Genomic DNA, 23,093 nt, shown 5'->3' with positions numbered 1-23,093 from the left:
ACCCCGACCTGCAACGTGGCCATAGGTTAGTTTCACCTACCGGGTGTTAGGAGAATCTAGTCAGCTGATATGGACGCCAAAAGTTTGGGTAGTTTACGATACTGTTGAAACTTGATATGCCATGGGGGTACAGATAAGTTACAAGCGCGTTGATTGGTGCACGATGCAACATTGCTAGCGGTACATGTAACGTTACGTGGTACCTAAAAGCATAGGTAACGTTCACGGTTGGAACTTTGGAACTGACATGCTCTCTCTTCCAGTCATATATTCAGTTACAGTCTGGCGGTTTGCCAGACCATGGGAAGTGACATGTCTTCCTCTGAAAATTGGAAACTAGCCCGGTTTCCGGCTGAAAATTGCAATAGATAACTGTTATGGAACAGAGGCCCTAAGCATGTGGGTTAGTATTATTATGTGTGACGTGAAACCCCTCTACACGTTTTCTAGCATCAAAGTTAAGTTTGCTGACATAAGTTTGCTACGTATATGTCTTATCTTACACTTGTACAGCATTTTTCTTGCCGAAACTTTATAATGGGGGAAACAGAGAAATTGATGACTTCGTCGGTGAGTCCGTTATCACTTTCCATTCATTTGATTCTATCTTTCTACCATCTCCAATAGTTCTCTGTCTCCAGGGTTATCCTTTTATCGTTTTTGGCCACGATTATAGAGTCTCTGTTGCACCTTAGGCGATACTAATGCATCACCTTGCCAGGTATGAAAACCACTGGAACCCGAGGATTTTGAAATGCTGCAAGCTAAAACTACCGAGGGTTTGGAATTTTTTCCTTGAAATTAACGTGGGTGCTTCGCAGCGTTTCTAATGGCCGTTTTGCCTGCAGCAATCCATCCTTAACCCCAGCGGGTAGAAAACGCAGGAGAATATGATTATCTTGGAAGAATAAGCTTGAACGACTCAGCGAGTGATGCTAGAAATGCATTTTGTTCATCTTCATGTGATAGATAAAGGTTGTATACCTTTTAAACAAACTTGCTACGAGGCAAGTTCAACGTGGATAGTAATGTTTCTATTTTCTGGGTTTGAACTTGGTGCAAGTATTCAATTTGTCAATGCCTTGTGTCTCCGGATCTGGCCATGTTGATATGGTGGTGTAATGTTGTCGTGTATAAACACGTTCGTGTGTGTGTTTGTGCGCTATCGAATAGAGTTGAGAGATGAGCGGAAAAAAAATCAAGGGTACAGGGCATCATACTCGAGGACGGCACAAGACTATTACACCACACTTGCCGGATACTCTTTATGGAACCGAATGCGCATATCGTGGTCTGGAATGACCAGGTCTTTGGAGAAGAGGGTATCAGACTTCATGACTAGGCTTTGACAAAGCATCCTGGTAAGATTACAGTGCAGGCACCAGATATATTCAAAGAACTGAATGATGGCTTCGGGGTTCAAATCGACCAAAAAATGGACCGGGGTTAGGGCATTTCCAGACATTGATGGAGATCATCCTGCAAAACCCCAACCGAAATCCCCTTTTAAAAGTATCGCTTTGACATTGATTGGGTTCAAAATGTCCAATGATGGACAACAGGCGCTGGGCTTAATGCTTGTGCAGATGGTGATGGGCATCATTATTCAAGATGCTATCATGAAAATCTGTCATACGCGGCATAGCTCACATGTTGAACTGGGAAAGACGGGAATTATGACCGCACAGACACTTCTGCAGGCTGTTTCAGCTCGGGGCTGTTCCCCAACACTCATGACAAGAATAAAATGAACCTGCGCATGTTCCGAAACTTGAGGTGGAACATTGAACTTTACGATCCTTACAACTGGACCATAAGACAATATTCCGCAAATATCCCCACATATATTTGCGGATTTGGTCAATATATGAAATATATTTACGTTGTTTAAGCTCACTGAAAGGTGACCGAAAGGCAGAATTTGCCTTTCAGCGGCTTTTACGAAGTCGTAAAATCTACTGAAATATTTCACACCTTTAATACTTCTTTACATATTGCGGAAAGTTTGCTCAAATATCTGCTTTCGTGCTGTGAGACGTGCGGCAGGGAGAACAAATATTGCACAAGTTTGAGCGGGCCATCCTTCACCCCACTGTTGTTTTCCGACCCTCGCATGACCCTCCAAAGGAATAACATCATCAAAGCCGACTGTTGGCAGTAGAGTTACAGTACCGCGCAGGATGTACAGCATTGATCCCGCACCGAGAGGGCTCAACTCAGACTCACACTGGTCGATTGTGACTGATGTGGCGGATTTTGTTGCCAATACGGCCGCACAGCCTGTATATTAAAAACATATTTTCCACACTCTCGAATGTTCATGTGGGGGGCATATCAACGAGCCCCACTGCCAGTGTTCTCGCCAATTATCTGCTAATATCACAAATGAATACAAGACATATGAATTAGAATTATCTTTCAGCCGAATTGCTGTAATGAGCAATATGATCATAATGACATGAAACATGGCATTCATATCACTGCAAATGGATCCACATTCTTTATGGTGTCAGACGTTATCGTATTATGCATCGATAGCAATAATAACACAACAGTATCTTGCTATCTTATTGTTTTATTTGAATTAAAATGAAACAACTGCCGCAGATAAATACTGCAGTTGGATCATAGATTTCATTGTAATTTACTGTCGTACTGCTGTAGACTATGAAATAAAAGTGCACGATTGACGTATGCACGGTGTTACAGAGCTATGATGCTCAAGGCACTAAGCTGTTTTACAATTTTACAAGGTGTGCGCATGAAGAGGCCGTAAACTTAAAATACCATCATGGTTTATAAAACCAAATATGCTATGAGTTTGGCAGCAGTTATGATTGAATGGTACCAGAAAGTAACTTAAAAGTTACGGTGAGGAATAGTATTATTACCTCAATGAAAAATGGAGGTATTGTTTTGGTCTGTGTATTTGTTTCCGCACATTTGTAGTCATCATAACATCAGAACGCCTTTATGGATTGTGATGATATTTGGTATGTTTGGTAGGTCGTAGGAAGATAATAGTCAAGGTCAAATATGGTCCTTCTGGTGGCTGACCTTGATACTGCAGCAGAACTTCCGGTTTTCATATCTTTTGTATTGAACATGACATGGTCTTGACTTTTTGGTGACAGATAGCATTTCCTGTTAGGAATAAGTGGTGTGGATTTGTCCCCCTAGCGTCTTGTTCTGGAACTGAAAGGGAGTTTCTGGGAGTTCCCTTTTCCATGCATTTTCCCTTTCCCTCGCTCAATCCAACTTGGAAGTCATCTTACAGTTCAACTTGGAAGCCCTCTTATAGCACATAGCTCCACGTACGTGAGATCCCTTTTCAAAATTAGAATTCACTTGGCTGTTGATGTGCATAACCTGAACTTTCTTCGTATTTGTTAGAAAAGTATACCCTTATCGTCTTTCTATATTGCACCAAGGCTTGCCTGCAATCCTTTGATAAGAGCTTTATAGGTGTGATCATAGCCGTGTCGTTGTGTGTAGATTGGCATTGCAGGAAAAAGCATGCAATATTCTACCTCAACGCACTTGTGATTTTTCCAAATTATCTTTCAACGCTTTTCCCCAACGCCAGATTCTCTTTCAATGCACTTATCATTTTTTCTATGGCAGCGATAAGAGGTTTCTAATTTCACGTCACTTCACGCGTCATGCACACCGGCGAACTCTCAGTTAGAGCAGAGACATGTTGCCGCCGTTTAGGCTTCGGAAGATTTATCTGACACAACGTCGGTTACGGAAGAACTACGGTCATTAAATGGAAATGTCTAGCTTGAGATGTGATGATTGCTATGTGAAGCAGGAGAATTCATGACTGATGGTTAGATTAGAGCTTAATCGTGGTAATACTTAAGGAGACAGCGGGATTACAACTTACGACTGTGTTGATGTTTCATCATACTTTCCACGCCTAAGGTACTTTGTCGCAAACCCAGTAGGAAAACCAAAGAAAGGAAATATTACTCAAGGAATAAGTAATCTGGTGGCATATGCTGTCCCCACGTTAATGGAACTCATGATCTAGCTGCCTAGTAAGAAAATGTGGTATTTTGTTGCATAACGGATAACCTTTGCTTAGATAGTACGCAGTGAAGGCAATAGGGCAAAAGCAACTGTGAGGGCAATGTTGTCCTCAAGCTCCGTTGGATGTTGGAATTCTACATCATGAGTGCTGAAATGGTAGCAGGGATGCTGAAATGTTAGCAGAGATGCTGAAATGTTAGCGGAGATGCTGAAATGTTAGCAGAGATGCTGAAATGTTAGCAGAGATGCTGAAATGTTAGCAGAGATGCTGAAATGTTAGCAGAGATGCTGAAATGTTAGCAGAGATGCTGAAATGTTAGCAGAGATGCTGAAATGTTAGCAGAGATGCTGAAATGTTAGAAGGCTAGGGATGCCATCTGTTACCTAGCCCGGAATGTCAAGAGTGAGTTCCGACCAGAATCATGGTATTTTGTTGCATAAGGGATAACCTTTTTTTGAATAGTACGCAGTGAAGGCAATAGATAAAAAATCAGCTGTAAAGGCAATGTTGTCCTCAAGCTCCATCGGATATTCAGAATTCTACATCATGAGTGTTGAAATGTTAGCAGGGATGCTGAAATGTTAGCAGGGATGCTGAAATGTTAGAAGGCTAGGGATGCCATCTGTTACCTAGCCCGGAATGTCAAGAGTGAGTTCCGACCAGAATCATGGTATTTTGTTGCATAAGGGATAACCTTTTCTTTAGATAGTACGCAGTGAAGGCAATAGATAAAAAAGCAGCTTTGAAGGCAACGTTGTCCTCAAGCTCCGTTGGATGTTAGAATTCTACATCATGAGTGTTGAAATGTTAGCAGGCTAGGGATGCCATCTGTTACCTAGTCTGGAACGTCAAGAGCGAGTTCCGACCAGGATCACTTATCATCCAGCTGATTGCGCAGGACGAATTGATTTCACATCAGCGAACACTTCTTGCTGGATGTTTCACACTTCCCCGGCCAGGCGCCACTCCAAATCCCACGGCCATCGGCCGAGCAGAGGTCTCGTTATTGGATCTACTTCTGACGTGTCTGACGGATGGACTCCGATGAACAAACGAGGGGAATGGTTGTTCCGATATCGAACGTCAACTTGTAGATCTCATCTTGTAGTTCTATCGATACTTCTAGCAGGAAACTTGTTACAGCTTCAGAAGTAGACATTACCATGGGATGACCCCGGGGCCAGTCTAATCTGGCGCTCGGGTTCTGATGTCAAAAGTGGCTCCGCGGCTGCATTTTGAAAGAACCTAGTTGAACTTTGAGACAAAACTTAGCCATTTGTTGTCTTCTTCACTGATAGTTAGAGTCTTGAACAAACTTGTCGCCCTATTTCTCTGCCGCCGAAAGTCTATGCATCATCTAGACACACACACTAGGACAGCATCGCATAACCACATTGCAATACGTTACTACAGATACGAGTGAGGACGACTTCAAGAGCTTAGATTCACATCGGCGTAAAAACCTTTATGGTTCCCTGTATCCATGGCCTCGCCAAAGGCTATCAAGTTTACAGCGCGGGTGCTTGTGCGCCGTATGAACAATGAGAGATACCAGGAATAATGTATTCTTGATAAGTGACAAGTAGAGATAGGTAGGGAGAAGAGTAATCGCGAACAGTTCAGAACTGTGTGAAAGATGGCGCCCTGTAGAATACATCGTTCGTACTTGGTATTCAGTGTACGCGCGCACAAGTAGTGTCTGCCAGGAGGAGACTTTGAACGATGAGCTCTCTACTTTAATTCCCAGCCGCTTCTACGTCTTCGAAGAAGCCCAGCAGTACGAAGCCACACAGACTTAGAGTGGATGGGAACTTTCATCAGACTTTGCGAGCAGTTACTCTCAGTCATTTACAGAAGACGAACAGTCTAATCTGCTTGCCTAACTCTGGGGAGAAATTCGTCACATGGTCGTGAATTAAATTGTAGCTCAATCACCACACCCCAACCAAGACTTTCCAAGTACGCATATTAATGAATGCGTTTTGAGCAGATTATAAATATTTCATATTCGAAGAGGGTTAATATATACATTCTAAGCACAGCGGCATACAACTTGACAACCATCCCATAACTTTACCAAGTAAGAGCAAAACCAGAAATGTCCTGAAACGAATGACAGTATAAACTAATTGAAAGCGGTTTGAAAATTATTTGACGATTAGGAATTATAATGAAAAGCCGTCATGAAAACGCTTTGAAAGTGGAAAACGCTCCTGCCATGTGAGATATGGTTTCGGTTGTGACATTTTCACACCGACACGTTCTCCCCAGCTAAACGTTACGACTGCTATTTGTATATACTTTTATATTGCAGAAGCAATAATCACCGAGTGCCAATGCTACAGAAACGTATCAGCACAGCTCCAGTCTTGTAAGTCACTATCTTTATTATACGGCTAGGCAATGGTGGAAATCCCCACCAGTAATATTGCTTTAGAAAGCTGGCTGGGGAGTTCTGTAAAGTCGTATATTCACGCATAATTGCCAGACGTCAAACCACAGCTCGTCGTTTTATAGCCTGTTAGCAGTCTCGACACCATGGACCAGTGTTAACGCACTCAAGTCACGATCTCCTATCTTCAGGTTATTTGCAGGTTCTTTATCCAGCACCTACTTTCTATTTCAAACGTGGTTTCGGAGGACGATGCCAATTCAAACTAGAAGGTGAATTGCAAACATCTCGGTATTACACGGTAACACCACACGCCTTTCCGTGCGACTAGCCTGAAAGGAATGGTTAGAGAAGCATAGCATGTCGGCTTAGCCTTGTAGGTACGTACCCGTCTTAGGTGGTAACAGCTACTCTCCAGGCAGAGGTTGATGGTGGGAATATCGTTAGCTTTTTTAGCTTTTTATATATGGCCCTTTTTTTTGTCGCTACCCCCACCTTGGGTCGCACGTGGACTCTCTCTGGTCAATGGATACTGCCTGGCCAATTTGATACTGTCTTTTTGCCACCCTAGGATCTGCTTGGATCAGCATGCTCGTGATATTCCCTTGAAGATAGCTGTTTTAGCCGGCAAATCTTCCATACCAGGGTAATTATGAACCCTGGAAAGAGCAGGAGATTGTAAGATTATGTGTAACCAGTGAATAGCATGTTCCTAGGTTGCTTGTAAAGACGGCAATTGTGCCTCGGAAAGGTCGCTGACACTACGTACTGAATGAATGTGTCTAATTTCTGTAAATGATAATGAGCCACACATTATAGCGGAAGGGCGTCCCGTTTGCTACAAATACGGATTTCAGGGAGAACCATAATAGTCCCTCAGGGGTATACATTGTCTCTTGACTGATCTGGTCTAGTACGCGGTTTGATATTGCTTGCGTGTTCGCTTTCTGATTGGTGCCGTTTCCCTGCCATTCGCCACTAATGTGCAATGTGCGAAATGAAAGCACTTGAGTTGGTGATGGATTGTTGCTGGCAACTTTTCAGGAGAAAAGACTTGCGGTCATCCAAGATAGACGGTTCGTGTGATGATCTAACCAGAAGTTATACGATATAACGAATAAGCCTGAAGCGTGGGAATCGTAAGAAACAACAATGTGTGATCCATTCGCTGGTTCCGACGAAATAGCCTCTACCAGGCTTCGGGAGACGGCTGGAAAGTGTAGAAATCAGGCAAATAGAGAGATAACATGCTGAGGGTGCGGCAAAATGTTCTTTCTAGTGGACCAACTCCCTTGGCGTGTTATCTCTCTATTTGACCGTCTCCTGAAGCCTGGTAGAGGCTAACAGAAAAGCCCTAGACGTAATGCATGGTACAAACTTAGCATTTTGCTACCGGCGTTGTAACTTGTAGGGTTTGCATTCGGTTTTATTCAGAGACGACCATGTGACCATTGGCTCGGTCAAAGTGGTACATGGTAAACACTTCATGTACAAGAGGCAGCTTTGATCGTTTGGAACCATTTGAGAATAGGAGACAACTTTAGAGTCCCCGGTAACGTTCTGTTGACTTTTCCCAAAGATACTGAACTTGCGTGCCGGCAGGAAACTGTAGTAAGTGCTTTTGGAGAACACAGCGGAGAGGGAACAGCGCTTAGGGCATCAGGAGGCTTAAGAACTATTTCGAGATGGATCGACCAAGGATTACATGGATTCTTGAGACACTTCCAGGCGCTTCGGGGTGCCTGGTGGGTCATCTTAGAGATGCTGCAGCTAAGCCGCATGCTCCAGGATATGAGACAATCCATTTGTGTATAAGTACGAAGGTCCTGGTTTCCACCCCGGGGGGAAACAGGTACCGTTTAGATGGAGGAGTGGTAGAATGTGGAAGAAAACAAGAGGCAATTTGCCAGCATTTCCTTGCTGAGTTTCTTCGAACAGATTCAAACAAATGGATATACGTTTCTTTTCTATTGGACTGATCATTACTACTCGTACATGACCACAGTTACCGTTCCGTACCTGTGTATAGTGTCCGCACTCCCGACCCTCGTTACACGTGAGGGTGTCGAAGTGGTAGTCCAGCACCTCGTTGTACCAGTCCTGGATGGGCTGCGGGCTGCGGGACATCCTGGGGGAGCCCTTCCACAGGTTCTGCCCGATCTGCCCGTACGGCGGCGACTCCACGTCCACCTGGCCGTGCTCAAACTCACAATGGTCCGCCCAGGCCTGCGACATGGCCGCCAGCTCGTCATGCCACTTCTGAACACAGACAGAGAAAAGAGATGGGTGTATGAGTCATGAAACAGAATTAGCTTAATTGGGATGAATATAATGAAAGTCTAAACACTGCTTTAAAAATACGGTAGTAGATACAGAAAAGTAAGGACTGACTGATGTCATCCTTCAATCATGTGCGCTTTATGTTTGTGATTTATAGCTTTTGACAAGAATCATTGTGTGTAGCACACACAGAACTGAAAGGGTTAATTGTTCTTATCCAACTTCGATCTTCGACTGTGTTTACAAACTTTATAACTCTTGACAAGAATCATATGTACAGTGCCTCAAGCCTAGGTAATAACATGGCAAGATAAGGATTCGCCCATCAATATTTTGCTAAGCTAAGATTATGCTTAGTTTAAGAACAAAACAAAAAGACACATCGTCGGTAGTTTATAATCCCCTCATGTTTTGAGCTGAGAAGGAGTCATGATGATTTACACACCTGAAGAACGGGGATTGGGCCGCCTGAAGCTTTCATTATACAGCCTTTCAATCTCACACAAACACTCTCGATTGAAATCTATTATTTTCCCACTCCACGTTAGTCCCACACCAACACTCCCCATCTGGGCTACATAAATCAGCCAGTCCTAGAGGTACAGAGTAGACGGAATAAGATTTCCAGATATTCTTTATTCATCCCTCGGCGTTTGAGGTAGGCTACCCGAAGCGCTAGACGTCTTAACATTTTACTGGTTCACTTAATAAAGATTTAATCACTATATCAAATGTATTTATTCTATAAACGCTAGGTGTCTTAACATTTTACTGGTTCACTTAATGAAGATTTAATCACTATATCTAATGTATTTATTTTATAAACGCTAGGTGTCTTAACATTTTACTGGTTCACTTAATGAAGATTTAATCACTATATCTAATTTCGTATTTTACAATTGTATCTTACGTATTTTCGTAATCAATGACATCTAGTAATTATAAAAGAAAAAAATATGCCCCACAATCAATAGTGCCGTTCGATAATCACTCCAGAATAGCTCAGATCTGAGTTAGCGGCTATCATAACGAAAGCCCGATTTCTGGCGTTGAAACTGGCCTTCAATAATGTGGGAAATATGGGAAAATCGATGTCTGGAGCGCCTGTAAAAACGCCTGGACATCAATAACGCTTTTGCTGCGTTTTGATACGCATTGAGCTGATACCGTGCCCTCATGTGGTTATTCTTCCTATGAACTGCGCAGGGGAAACTGCTATTGTACAGGACAACAGAGATAAATAGCTTCTTGCAAACGTCCAAACCTAATGAATAGAAAATATTTCTTTCCAGTCTTCATTTTGTCAAATGATGAATGGCGCCCCAATCATTACATCTACTCAGAGACTAGCTGTAGCGTGCTCCCAGGAGAACACGTCTGTGACCCGTGTGTCAGCAGCATACGTGAGGCATTATCGTGCTATCTCATATACGCTCTCCCTTTATTATGTTTACCAGAGGAAAACATATTGTTTTTGCTACGTTTCCTCTTCTTCCGTTCCAAACACTGACCTCTGACCTGGCCAATGACCTGATTTGTTGACGTCTCTCACCATGGTAACTTGTGTTGGATTTTATAATGTTGCAATTTTATAGTAGGGGGGATTTATACTCCTTTCTGACCATATATATATGAATGTATCTGAGTAAGAATCAATAGAGCAGACCATATGCGAAGGTAAACATTATGCATTTGCTTTGCAAATGTTACCTTTGTAGTCTTACGTAGTGTGACAAGATTTGATGTAAAACCTGTACTGTATCGTGTTGAGATACCGGATTCAGGATTAGGAAACAAAATGCATCTAGTCAAATCTAGTGTCTGGCACTATACATTGACGTTCAACTATACATAGTGTTCAACCTGACCCGAATGATGTACAGCGAGCTCTGTTGAAACCTCAGTGAGTATGGTCGTGTCATTGCACCCAATATAATACAAGCCTGTTGTAAAAGCTGTGTGGAAGACACAGTACCCGTAAAACACTTTTGCTGTAAAGCGCCATATTGAAGCCACAGTCCTATACGAGTCACAAAATCGCAAGTTCTTGACATGCCCATGGCATGAAGAGTTACGCGTATCCGTGCCCGTTTATGATCCTTTCACCACGCTATCAACACTTCACTTTAAGGTTGGTGTTTCATTTTACGACCTAGTTACCAGCGGCACTCTGACAGTGGTTCTTTGTACGATTCGGAATGATTTAATCTCGACCCCAATACTGCGGAGTCATTGAATCGAACGGGCGCTAACTGATGCGAATCGTCTGCTCTTTTCAGTTTTATGACTACAGAGGTTTATACGAGCAATGGTGGCACTGAAATAAAGCTAGGTACGTCCAAGCGGTTATGTCTGTAACTTAGAAATGGGATATATAGGAAACAACTTGACATGTATTTTCTGGCCATAAAACGATTGCTTTAGTGTCATTTAGGAGAATTTTAGTTTTTAAAAAGTCCTCTTGTCACCACTGACATTATTAACTACATCGTCTTTTATAGGACGCCGTTTAAAAAAGTCTGATCGCTATGGACAGTTAGATGTCGTGCCCTTCGCTGAAGGACCATAAAGAAACTTAGTGTTGTTGTTGTAAGTAGTTTTACCACTAACTGAAAGCAATAAGTGGTGATGGCCATGAGGAACAAAAATCTGAGCTACTTTTACATGTCGTATGTATACACTTTTTTTTTACAAATCAAGGATTGCCCAGAGTAGAAAAAGAGCTCATGCCACGGGCCGTCTGTTTTACCATTCTTGAGAAATGTATTTCATTGTATTCTAGCCTCTTGACTGGCGTGCGCATATCAACTCTCCTCCTCATATCATACAAATGTGTCAATCTGTGGGAACAGTAAGATTTACACGCAGAGAGAGTTTTCATCCGCTCATTCTTGACTAGCAAACATTTAAAAGTACTAGTCTTCCTTTAACACTTTTACTGGGAGCGTGCGTTAGAGCATGTAGAGCTCCTTTAACATTCTCTTAGCCCAGATCTATCGACTGACGATGATGCATGCTCCATTATGTGGCGAATTTGCTGAGCTGTGTGACTAATTCCCGTTCATGGGCTCTAATCGAAAGTAGCCGTTAGACAGTAGGTGTAGCAGGGATATTGGATCAGAACATCCGGACCAGAACGCCTGACTGCACAGACAGAGGGACCTGACGGGATCTGGTCAGACGTGTTCAGAATAAATCTGACCGAGAAGGGCATCTCACTTCCAGGAAGAAGAAACCACATCACTTAGGTATAACTCAGTGATTCAGTTTTAAAATGCCAATTTCAAGCGCCAAGAAAAAAGGTGTAGCATTCTTCCATCTCCTCACGTCAGACTCTGACAGCCCTGGCAGCAGTAGCCGGACTCTCTTGGCACGGACTCAAAATCTGTGAAGAAAACGTCTTGGCGCCTGTAATATTGTGGAGATACACACAGTCGTGCTACAGTGGCATCTACGGATCAAAAGAAGAGGTTTCAACTTCCATCGGTTTGACTATGAAAGCAGTTGGATACCCGGGTGGAAGGGTTGTGACTGGAGCCACGACTGACCGACTGTAGGGGATGCAGGAGGGTCTACATACGGACAGACGCATACACTAAACCCTAGTAGGGTACTCTCAGGAACATGTGGAAACCGTGCTGTATAGAAACTCCGTATCACACTCTAGAGTGGTACTTAGAAATGCTTCTTACATGCCGAATGCCCTCTGTTAGTAGTAGCAGATATTAGCACCACAGACTCCCTTATACTTCGGCGAATTTGTCTAACAGGGAGGTCCACCGGTCCACCAGACGAAAATTACCTTCATTGTGTCTGTTGTAGTGAAAATCTATTGACTCCTGGAGGTCTTTGTCCAATCCCCTTGAAGCTTTTATTTTAAACAGGATTTGATGACTAACTCCCGATGAAGCCATTAGTGCGGGAGCATCGATCTCTCCGCGTTTAGATGCACGCCAAGTTCTTCATCCGCGCGCTTTGAAGCCGAGCTCTTCAAGACAAGCAGACGGAAACACTTCTTCAAAGCTCTGTAAGGTAGCTGTTCCGCTGTTTAATGACATTGATATCTTTGGTAGCGTGAGGAAGTAGAGACGCTGAAGAAGTTTACAACCGTGGGCAATCCAGGCTGTTGGACGAGCTCAATGGTAAACATTGGTACAGAAGAGCTTGTTCATCACCATTTTGTCAAAACAGACTTCAGTCAGATGTGTAACCCACAAAGACACCGCCTGTCTCATCAAATGCAAAGAGCTGGCTCTTAACGTGAAGAGAGAAGTACTTAGTTCCCGATGGCCCTTCTGTGGTGAGTGTCTAAACATATGTCATGTTGATGAGGGCAGCAGTTTTGCGTGACAGGCTGTGCTGTGCAGATGCTACGGAACATTTCGAGTTAATTCACGTCCCACACAGATAACTTTACTGCTTTGTTTCCCTACTGAACCAGAACCCGTAATGATAATGCATGTCATTTGTGCTATTCAGAAGAGTGTCTCTGACTTGCATCCAACCAATTCATATCGACTTAAGACGACGAGAACAAAGCACCACTGTCTACCACGTTCAGTTACCGTATACCTCATTCTACGAACCAAATCCCCTGACACACGTAATGTAAAAAGGTGTCATTAGCCGGCATCAAAAATGGCGTCTTAACACCTTCCCTTTGTGCTGACTAAAACACCTAAGCCATTGCATTCAGAGCAAATGGACATGGCTAAGTGTGCCTTAGATGGAGATAGGTCTATGAGAATTAGATAGCCATCACGTCCAAACCTGGCTAAAACCCAAGGCTGGCAACCGAACGGCGAGAGTCAATGGACGATGAGCCATCAGCAGTTGGCAGTCTCATAAACACCAATATCTTCGCCATTAGGTCAATAGTTGTGCTCCAGAATAGGAGGGTCCGGTCGATAGAGCATATCCGGGTCATGGGTTCTGAATGTCATCGGTGGTGCTGTCAAAATATGTGGATTGAAATTACTTCTCTAGCATGAATCCTCTGAAGCTTCACAACATAATAGAGTCAATCCGGGACACACTTTATCATTTGAAGGGGTTAAAATCTTGGACACAGAACGAGAGGAGAGAAAGAATCCATTTACATCAGGGCATATACCAACCTTCGCTCAACCGGGACGGGGGCCGGTACCGACTTCCGACGAACTTTGACCCAGTGCTGACGTAAAACTCACGTGGCCACAGCACTCGGGTAATAAAGCTGATGAAGACTGAGCGATTCAGTCGAAAATTTCTGGTGAGTTATTTTCGAGTCTTGAGTTGGAGAACAGTTTAATTTTCATCATACATTACTTCTCCTTTTTGACTCTATAGTCTCAACTACTTTGCTCCAGCTGGGGTTATTTGGGGATACGTCACATCGAGATTGAGATCTAGTTTGACCTTGTATGCGTTGGTTTGAATAACTTGCTGACAGAAATAACACTCGCTTGGTGGCGAAGAATTTTCCGTACCTCAGTGCGCTTGAGCGCGTGTGTGTTAGCTTACGCCCGCTAAAGCGTGTTTCCATTAATCAAACATAATCACACAGAACGCTTAGTCCCCCACTGGTTCCCAACAACATCAGGCGCCAATGCTAAAAGTAGTAGTTGAATATTACACAGTACGCCCTGCCGCGGCAATCTGAGGTGCGCTACGGTTACAGTTCCCCCGGTTCTTCCCCGCTCGTCATGCGGGGTTTACAGGTGGTAGTTACACCAGGGACGACCGTGTTGTCAATGATAGCCTTTCACTGGAAACTAAATGGGAATGTGCGGTTACAGGATCCGCTCTGCGGCCAGACGCCATAAAAACCTAGTCATTACTCTTCAATACCAGAGGTAATTCCAGGTAAACGCGTAGGCACTGACCAAGGGGTGGGCACAAAATATTCAATACAGACCATGGGAAATCTCTTTGTTCACGACCATCTCGACCTTCCGGCAGTTTGATGTAAAAAGTTCTGCCTCAGTAAAAACGGTAACAAGAGTATCTCTAGCAGTACCCGATAAAAAAATGAAGAGATAAAGAACAATAAATCTGTATAGACAAGATAGCATCGACTTTCTCACGCCGTTGCCCGATATTATACTGAGGATGTATCAGGCTTATGAAGTCCAAAACCAATCCATTGTCGTTATCTTCACAAACGTGCTAGCGATGCTACTTTTGTATCAGTTTCCACCAAGAATTATCGATTCTTCCACCAGACACACTGAACAGACCTGCAGGTTTGGACCTGAGGTCATCTATGATGAGTGGTTTGGTCTATGTGGGTGACCATGTGCTTGACGAATTGTCGGTGGGTGAGTGGTTGGTTGGTTGCTACCTTGCTTGGTTGGTTGGTTGCTTCCTTGCTTGGTTGGTTGGTTGGTTGGTTGGTTGGTTGGTTGGTTGGTTGGTTGGTTGGTTGGTTGGTTGGTTGGTTGGTTGGTTGGTTGGTTGGTTGCTTCCTTGGTTGCTACCTTGTTTGGTTGCTTGCTTGCTTTCTTTCTTCCTTGCTTGGTTGGTTGCTTCCTTGTTTGGTTGGTTGGTTGGTTTGTTGGTTAGTTGCTTGCTTGCTTGGTTAGTGACTCAGTACTAACTAGAGAAGTTTTTCCCAACTTTGTATCTGTATCACAAGGGTACATTTGCCTCTGGTGGGCGGTCTTCACATCTGTGAAATATGGGTACTTGAAAGTTAGGAGTAGCCAAGAGATTAACTTAAACTCTATCAAGACAAGTAACGAGACCAACATCGCATCCCTAACGTCCATGGGTCATCGTTTCCGGCTAAATCTGGTTTACCTCATTAGCAGTAAACGCGGTTTTACGTTCTAAATGGAACCTTTTAATCTATCTACAGGAAATGGGAGCTAATAAACGACGTCAACGTCGTAAGTTTGGAGAGCATGAAGTAACTTTAAAGCACGTAAAATCTTCCCATCTCATCAGTACAGGTCGTCTAGCAGTGGAGCCCGATATCCGACACAATACGGACAGACGATGATTGGATCTACAGCCTTACTCTGTAAGACATGCGCTGGCGTTCAGAAACGGGATATTGCTGTCTTCTGGTGATAAAAGGAGTCGAAATGGAACACTTCGTCGGATGGACCGTAAAATGCATATAATAACTGGGGATTTTTGAAAAATAAAATTGCCTTTATTAGCAGCAAATCAGGCGTTGGTGGTAAAAATGTCACGGTCTTGACTCTTGTTCATCTGAGAACTTGCTGGATTTGGGACAATTGTAAATAAAAACGAGAGAAATGTCTGAGATGATGGACTTTTACGGCCGCTTTGTGTAATGGCGAGCGTTTGGCTCTATGGCGATGTCGCTGCTTCCGATGGGAGATAAATGTATTCTTAAGGGTGCCATTCTCTGGCTCATTAATGTTCGCTGATCTGGGCAATATATTATCATAAGGTACTCATCACAAAACTCGTCATCTTTAACAGAAAAAAAAGAAGAAAAACGACAAATTCGACCAAAGTGCAAATTAGTCCAAAATTCATCTACATATGAAGGAAGGTACAATTCCTATACTAACGAAACCATTGTGCACTGGTAAGAAAAATTACCAAAGAAATAGATGACATCCGAAAACTTTGGCGTCAATTTGTCTAACACATCTCCTGGTTTTGATTTTACTTCGTATCCATCTCGATCGCGTTTATGCGTTAAAACGGAACTACAAACCAATAATCACAAAAATCGTGCTACTACAAAGACCGCATATGTACTCTTATCAACAGAAGGATTAGGCTAGAGCAAGAGGAATATGAAGTATTTGTTCGCCACATCTTTGATAATAACATACAGTATCCCACAGCGAGTTCCTGTATTAAACTGTCGCCAGGTAATATCAGCGGTAATACCACCGGTGTATCTCAGATAACAGATATAAGCCTGTTGTGTGTTACAACGTTTATTGGAATTGTGTTGACGAAGTGCAACATTGGGGGAAATTGCATAGACAGCCGCAAACCGTCAAGACGCGGACGCAATTTTGTCACAGTTAACGTTCAATTGCTCAGTTGAGTGACGTATAAATTTCAGACTTTGATAGAAAACGACTGGTAGCAGTTATTACCCCGTCCGAATACAGACGGTAATGTTATTTGGGCGGCTGGTTGGTCAGTTGGTTGATATGTCAATCTGTCAGCAAGTTGGTAATCTGGGTGGGAGGGTGATTTGTAATCAGTATAACCTTATGCTGAGGTTACATTTCCAAACCGGGGCCCGACGGGCAGTCTTATGGAACAAAAGGTATACTCTAAAAGACAACAAAGCACAAAAAAGTTGAAAAAAATTCATAATGAGAACTATTTGCGTATATTCTTGATATAAATTGTGGATTTTTTTGTTGAATCGAAACAGCCCGGCCGGGCCCCGGTTTGGAAATGTGACCTCAGCATAAGATGGTATAAATGCGATCTTTATGAATTACGGAGTGAAGTACGTAGTTCCTGCCCAGTGGTTTCCTCTTGAACTGCAGGTATCTATTTGACAACTCCAGTACTGACTGGATATTGAAAACTCTACTCTGTTGGTAGGCCTTCGTATTTTGGGAGAAGTGACCATAGCGATCTATAACTAGGTCCCGGGTATACAATATAGATAAATCTAGATTCATTGTTTGGAGCTGAAATTTAGAAGAAGCTGTGTTCAACAGTTGGTCCAGTTGGACACACTCACGTATTGCAAGGACGTCCCACGTTATAGAAGTGATTGATTCCGTTTGTAGTTATTTTAGTCGGAGACGTTTCGGATCCCCAAATGTCACATTAAGGAGAACGCTGGTCAGCTCGGCCGCCTGGAGTGGGCAGACTGAACGAGACATCGATCACAACTGACCAAATAAGCTTCCCTTTACACGACTCCGCACTTCACATAACTACAGGTCGCACAATGGCAGCCATATTGATCGGCGCCCGAGAGACTGTTGACTTGATAAGGTCTATCGGTTGCCATGGTGATTGTGAAAGCTAAATTACGTGATGTCAAAGTGGGTCAGACGGACGGGAGACGATCTGTTCGGGACGTTATTTCAAACCTTCACTGTGATGATGATATGGTAGCCTCTACCAGGCTTCGGGAGGCGGCTGGATAGAGTAGAAATCGGCCAAATAGAGAGATAACATGCCAGGCGAGTTGGTCCAGGTGCGGCAAACAGTTCTCTCTACCGGACCAACTCCCCTGGCATGTTATCTCTCTATATTTGGCCGATTTCTACTCTTTCCAGCCGCCTCCCGAAGCCTGGTAGAGGCTAATGATATAGAGGTACCGCACGTTCTACCAAATCAGATTGTCATTTCATTCACGATCTACTGATGGACACGTTTTCGCGATGTGACGATTACGTTTTCGGTAGGGTTACGGCTTTAGGTAGATTGCCTACACTTGGTTATTCTGTAGATTATATTGCAATTCTTATTTCATCTCGGCACCTCTTCTTTTGTTGTCTCTTCTATATTGTTCATTAAAAAGATGCTGCTGGCAGATGTCAGATGAGGACGTAGCTGTACGTCGAGGATTATGTGGGGATTGTTGAGTGTTGGGTTCCGTGACGTAAAGAGTATCAAATATTCGTCATAGGATCACAGATAACCGGCAGAAAATTGGATTGTAATTGCTTTCTGTAGTGTGGTAGGCGTGTGATAATTAGAGAAGATCTCCGAGGAAGAAGACGGTATGGTTAGAGACAAGGGGTGGGTAGAAATGATGGAGTGTTGCTGCAACGTATGATCATCTGCCGGATATGGAAAGATGACTAGTATTTTACCTGTTTTCGGTGTGTCTGTTTGTGTATTTCTTATTGTATTTTCGTAGTTATTTCCACGTGTTAGGCACGTCATATGCACTGACCGGAAGTTAGGTCAGAGGTCCCAGAAAGGTCACAGAAAAGGTTATCTCAGTCCCTGACTTCAATTTCCTGGTGGTCTGTTTCCTTATGGGAAAAGATGAGATCTTTGATTCTTGTTTAACTAGATTCTGTTGCTGCAGTCATTAGGTCGAAAGTTCAGAAATCAGTCCGAATTGAGACAAAGTTGAACTGAACGTATTTGGATAAATGAAGTTACGTTTTCTGTTGAAATGTGCTCATCGAGAGATTGAGAGATGGAATGTACTAGTATTTGGTTACTGCAAATTGCATAATGACTCATCCGACGATGTTTTTCATCCCCTAGAGTTGGATAGACATTTCATTACCTGGTGTTGAAGGTTCATCGGAGAGAGGGGGGCAGGAGCTGATGAAGCGAGTTATTATTTCATTAGCACTCCGATCCACTAGCAGACCCTATCACTTGCTCCATCTTGAGAAAATTGCATCCGTCTCAGCGGCCTTCACCTTGGCTCAAGACATAAGATGGATGATTGGGTGGGCAAGACGCAGGCCGCCCGTCTCTTAAGAGCTTTTGCATTGCCTAATACATATATGCAATCGGTTTTCCATGGAAGTCTTTATTCAAGTACAATATGTTACAACTTAGGAGGTATATCACTCTCTCTCGACGCACTGTGTATCTCAACTTGTAATACTCTCTTGTAGTAGAGGTTTGGGTTTTGGTTTATTTTTGGCTTCATGTTTTAGGCTTTTTTATCTTGCTTTCTTTTTTGCACCGGTTTCTTTTATACGCCAACCCAGATACGAGTAGAAAAACAGACGATAAAAAAAGCATAAAAAACACGCAAAAACCCAAACCTCTACTTGGAGAGTAAACTTTTAGCTGCTCGGTAAGTACCTAAGTAATTTTATTCAGTATTTGTTTTTATTGTGTCCTGTACACATCTACTCAGTCGGAAATTGGCCCGATCGATGTATCAATGTTTACATTGCCGTGAAGGAGACTCGCCATCTTAACTCATCCTTTATCTGACATGACCGATGGTATTTGTGAAGCTCTTCAATGATCTTAATGAATCCATCCTGCACGGTCGATTTAACACCTGTCTCAGTCTTGTAACCGCAGTTATCGCCTGCCGACGTCTGATTAACCACATGGCTGCTCCTCCGTCTGTGCTTGCGACACCTGCCCGATGGGATCTGCGGTTTTCCAACATATTTAAACTTGGTGTGTCCAATCATGGTCATTCTACCAACAGTGATCCCCCCCACACACACACGCACGCACGCGCGCGCGCGCGCGCACACACACACACACATGCACGCACGTACGCATACACACGCACACACACACACACACACGCACGCATGCAGGCACGCACGCACACACACACACGCACGCACACACACACGCACGCACACGCGCACACACACACACACACACACACACACACACACACACACACACACACACACACACATACACGCACACAATGGAAATGAAAACAATTATCACCAATTGTAGATTTATAAAGAATTCAAACAACCCTAACCAGATATGCGCGTATCCTATAGTGTATTCCTGTTTACCATATAATGTTACATATCAGTACTTTTGTTGAGGTATAAAAGTCCAGGTTCTCACGGCGTTGACTTGCTGTTTAGCCAGGTATATCGTACGCTTCACAAGTCCTTTGCAATAAACTTGATTAATCCTTATAAGAGTGGATGGGTCAGTGACTGGTGGACGGCATGTCAGAGTCCAATCACGAGAAAACTAGGTTGACCTCAGGTCACCAACAGGAAATGATCCTGAGCCGCACCAGAAATAATGAATTCGGTCCATCTTGTGATCTGCTATATCACCGACAATCACCGACCTAGCCACTTGCGCCTATCCGCTGTATGGTGCGTCCTATAAACTTCTGAGTGGCCATAAAAGTTGGCAGAGTTCCGATACCTTAAAACTCGTCACATATACGTTTTCTAACAAGTTCTAGCCATAACTAGTGACGACCTCAAATTTTCCCACGCGTTCCTTACAACAGTGGATAATGTGATGATGGCTTTATCTATTGTCATAAATGTACAGGTCAAAAAAGGGGACCAAATCAGCCCCAGTGTCATGTGAACGGAGCGGGGGGGTCGCCGAGTGATCACCTTCTGCATCACATTTTGCTCTGTGTCTCTGCTTTAGGTTCTGCTGCGCTCAAAGCGTGAAGTCAGTATAATTGAAGAAATAATTCACCAGGAGAGAAGGTGTGGTCGTTTCTGCTATGTGTCATGGTTACAGCTCTGGGCAGTGTTTAGTATGTCAGTCCAGACACCATGTACGAGATTTCAGATCCAGATTTCTCAACGCGCGGTAGTGATCACGGCTGCAAAATACTATATTAGTTCCCCTATAATTTAGTCTCTACCAGACTAAGTACGCTGGCTATATGTAGAAGAATATTTGCCAGGGGAGTTTGGCCGGCCTTGGGGTTTGACTGGCCGCGCATTTATTACACAGGCCTTCAGAGGGAAAGAAACAACCTTCCGCGGCGGGACACCCCTGACCAACTTTACCCTCCTTTTGCCGAATTCTACGATCCGTATTCCCGCAGAAAGGCCTGGAGGAGGCTAGCTCCATCTCAAGACTTCGCTGCAAGAAACTCCGACACCTCAGCCGTTTAACACGCTCCTGGGAGATGCTATGAACGCATCTCAATCACAGAGCCGCGATAACGGTGTTCCCACCGATGGTTCGCTATCTCCCCAGGCAAGACGATCTCTGCTGAGCGGAGATAACCTTGGCATTGACTTTCTCTGGGCATGTGCAGAGCACGTCTCACAGGCACGTTTCCCTACTGACACAGATCTGAAGTTCCCGCAAGGTCTTTCAGTTAAATTCAAAATGCTTTAAACACTTTAACTTTAAAGCCTTTTCCTGGTCCTCGTTTTTATTTCAAAGCCCTGGAGCGCAGCCTTTCTGATCGTGCGTTATCGTAATGGTCTTTACCGTGTTACATAATAGGACCTGGAGGGTACTCTAGGCCGTTAAGAGTTTGACATAAATCCGTGGGGAAATATCTTTCTGAAAATCACATAGAAAGTCTATGATGCCCTTTGCCAGCGTTTTCTAACAGCCACTGAAAAACCCTGGGCTTCAATCTTATCTCAGTCGCCCTGTGGCAAAGTAGTGATGGACGGCACGATGAAAAACGCCTATACGAGCCTGGCGGCGTCCAAAAAAAACTTTCTGTTAGTTCAGTTGGTTGCCGCACGTTCTGGAAGTGTTCCAAACTAACAATTACTGAGTTGCGTTCTTTACAGAATGAGTATGCGGTAGTTCACAAATGAGCTTCCGGCTGGAGGAATCTGCGAGCGTGCTTAATTTGAGTTATTCCGCAGGACCTTGAACAGCCATCTGTCACGTCGACACTGTGCTGATGTGTGGCAGAGATATTCATACTCGCTGTGCACGGCAGGGCCGCAAATGGGAACAGGAGATTCCCGCATGTTCACTCTGACTGGAGACGTGCTGGCTATATACCCCACAGAGCAAACATTTGCAACAGAAATATTCACACTCGCTGTGCACGGCAGTGCTAGTACGGCAGTGCCGCAAATTGAGCAGGAGATTCCCGCATGTTCACACACGGTGACTGGAGATACCGGCGTCATGCTGGCTACATACCCCGCCCGTACAGAAAACATCCACATTTACAAGACAGTTTCAAGCAGTTTTTTTTTTCGTCGTGAACGGGGCACGGTTTGCCCGTGACTGCACTACTAGTAGTCGGCACGTACAGAAAAATCGTTTTTCCTCCATTCTTCTCCGTCTAGGCCAATCCAGTCAACGATATGGAAAACGAAAATCAATACAAGATGTTGTCTAATACTCCTTTCGGATGGGATCAAAGCAAATGGTTTAGAAATTGCCATTTGTCGTAACCTACACTTTGATGTGTACTTTGACATACCGTGGAGTTTCTTTTATTGATTTCCTCGCTGTATTTCATTCCAGTAGGTATAATTCCTGAAGACTATGATTCTGTGTATCGCAGGGGCGTTTATGAAGGGAAGTCTCGCTAGCTTGCTAGTTCCTGAAGTCACCTTGGTTTTCGATCTATTGATTTCTCGCCGATGTTTGCCAGAGTCCTTCCTAGACAGATGGATGCTCGAGCCCCACACCTCCTTTCTTCCCGCTCACGGGGTCTTTTATCCCATTATTTATCCAGCGCACGGGAAGTACTGGGACAAGTGCGCACCAGCTGCCTACAGGGATACGGAGTACGTAATCACGTAGGGATGCCATTGTGCCTGCTGGAAATTTATACGTCTTAATAGGGCGGTCCATTCTGCAAATAGATCTAAATTGGATCGCGAGTTTTGTTCCGCCTTTACCGACCGTTGAATTGATGAGATGTGGTCTACTGTGGGCAATTGGGGGAAACCAGGCATTTATCCTAATTCACGGTACCGTCCCGCCTTCCCGATCCTGCCTTGGTATTGGCGTGAATCTTAACTGTTATATATGGAGGGAGGGTTGGGACACACGGAGGGGGGGGGGGTCACA

The 23,093-nt window shown here is 43.8% G+C and overlaps 1 protein-coding gene across 1 annotated transcript in view; it reads right to left on the bottom strand.

Moving 5' to 3' along the window:
* The window catches only part of LOC109473447 (cysteine-rich venom protein-like), a 41,532-nt gene that overhangs the window by 16,915 nt on the left and 1,524 nt on the right, over positions 1-23,093 (bottom strand). The window contains exon 2 of the mRNA XM_019773308.1: positions 8,448-8,687. Within this exon, the coding sequence (XP_019628867.1) occupies positions 8,448-8,687 (240 nt within the window). The remainder of the gene's footprint in view (positions 1-8,447; positions 8,688-23,093) is intronic.

This window comes from Branchiostoma belcheri, unplaced genomic scaffold (assembly GCF_001625305.1).
Source record: "Branchiostoma belcheri isolate BF01 breed outbred unplaced genomic scaffold, Haploidv18h27 scaffold3, whole genome shotgun sequence".
Lineage (NCBI taxonomy): Eukaryota > Metazoa > Chordata > Leptocardii > Amphioxiformes > Branchiostomatidae > Branchiostoma > Branchiostoma belcheri.
This window is presented reverse-complemented; position numbering and strand designations above follow the sequence as displayed.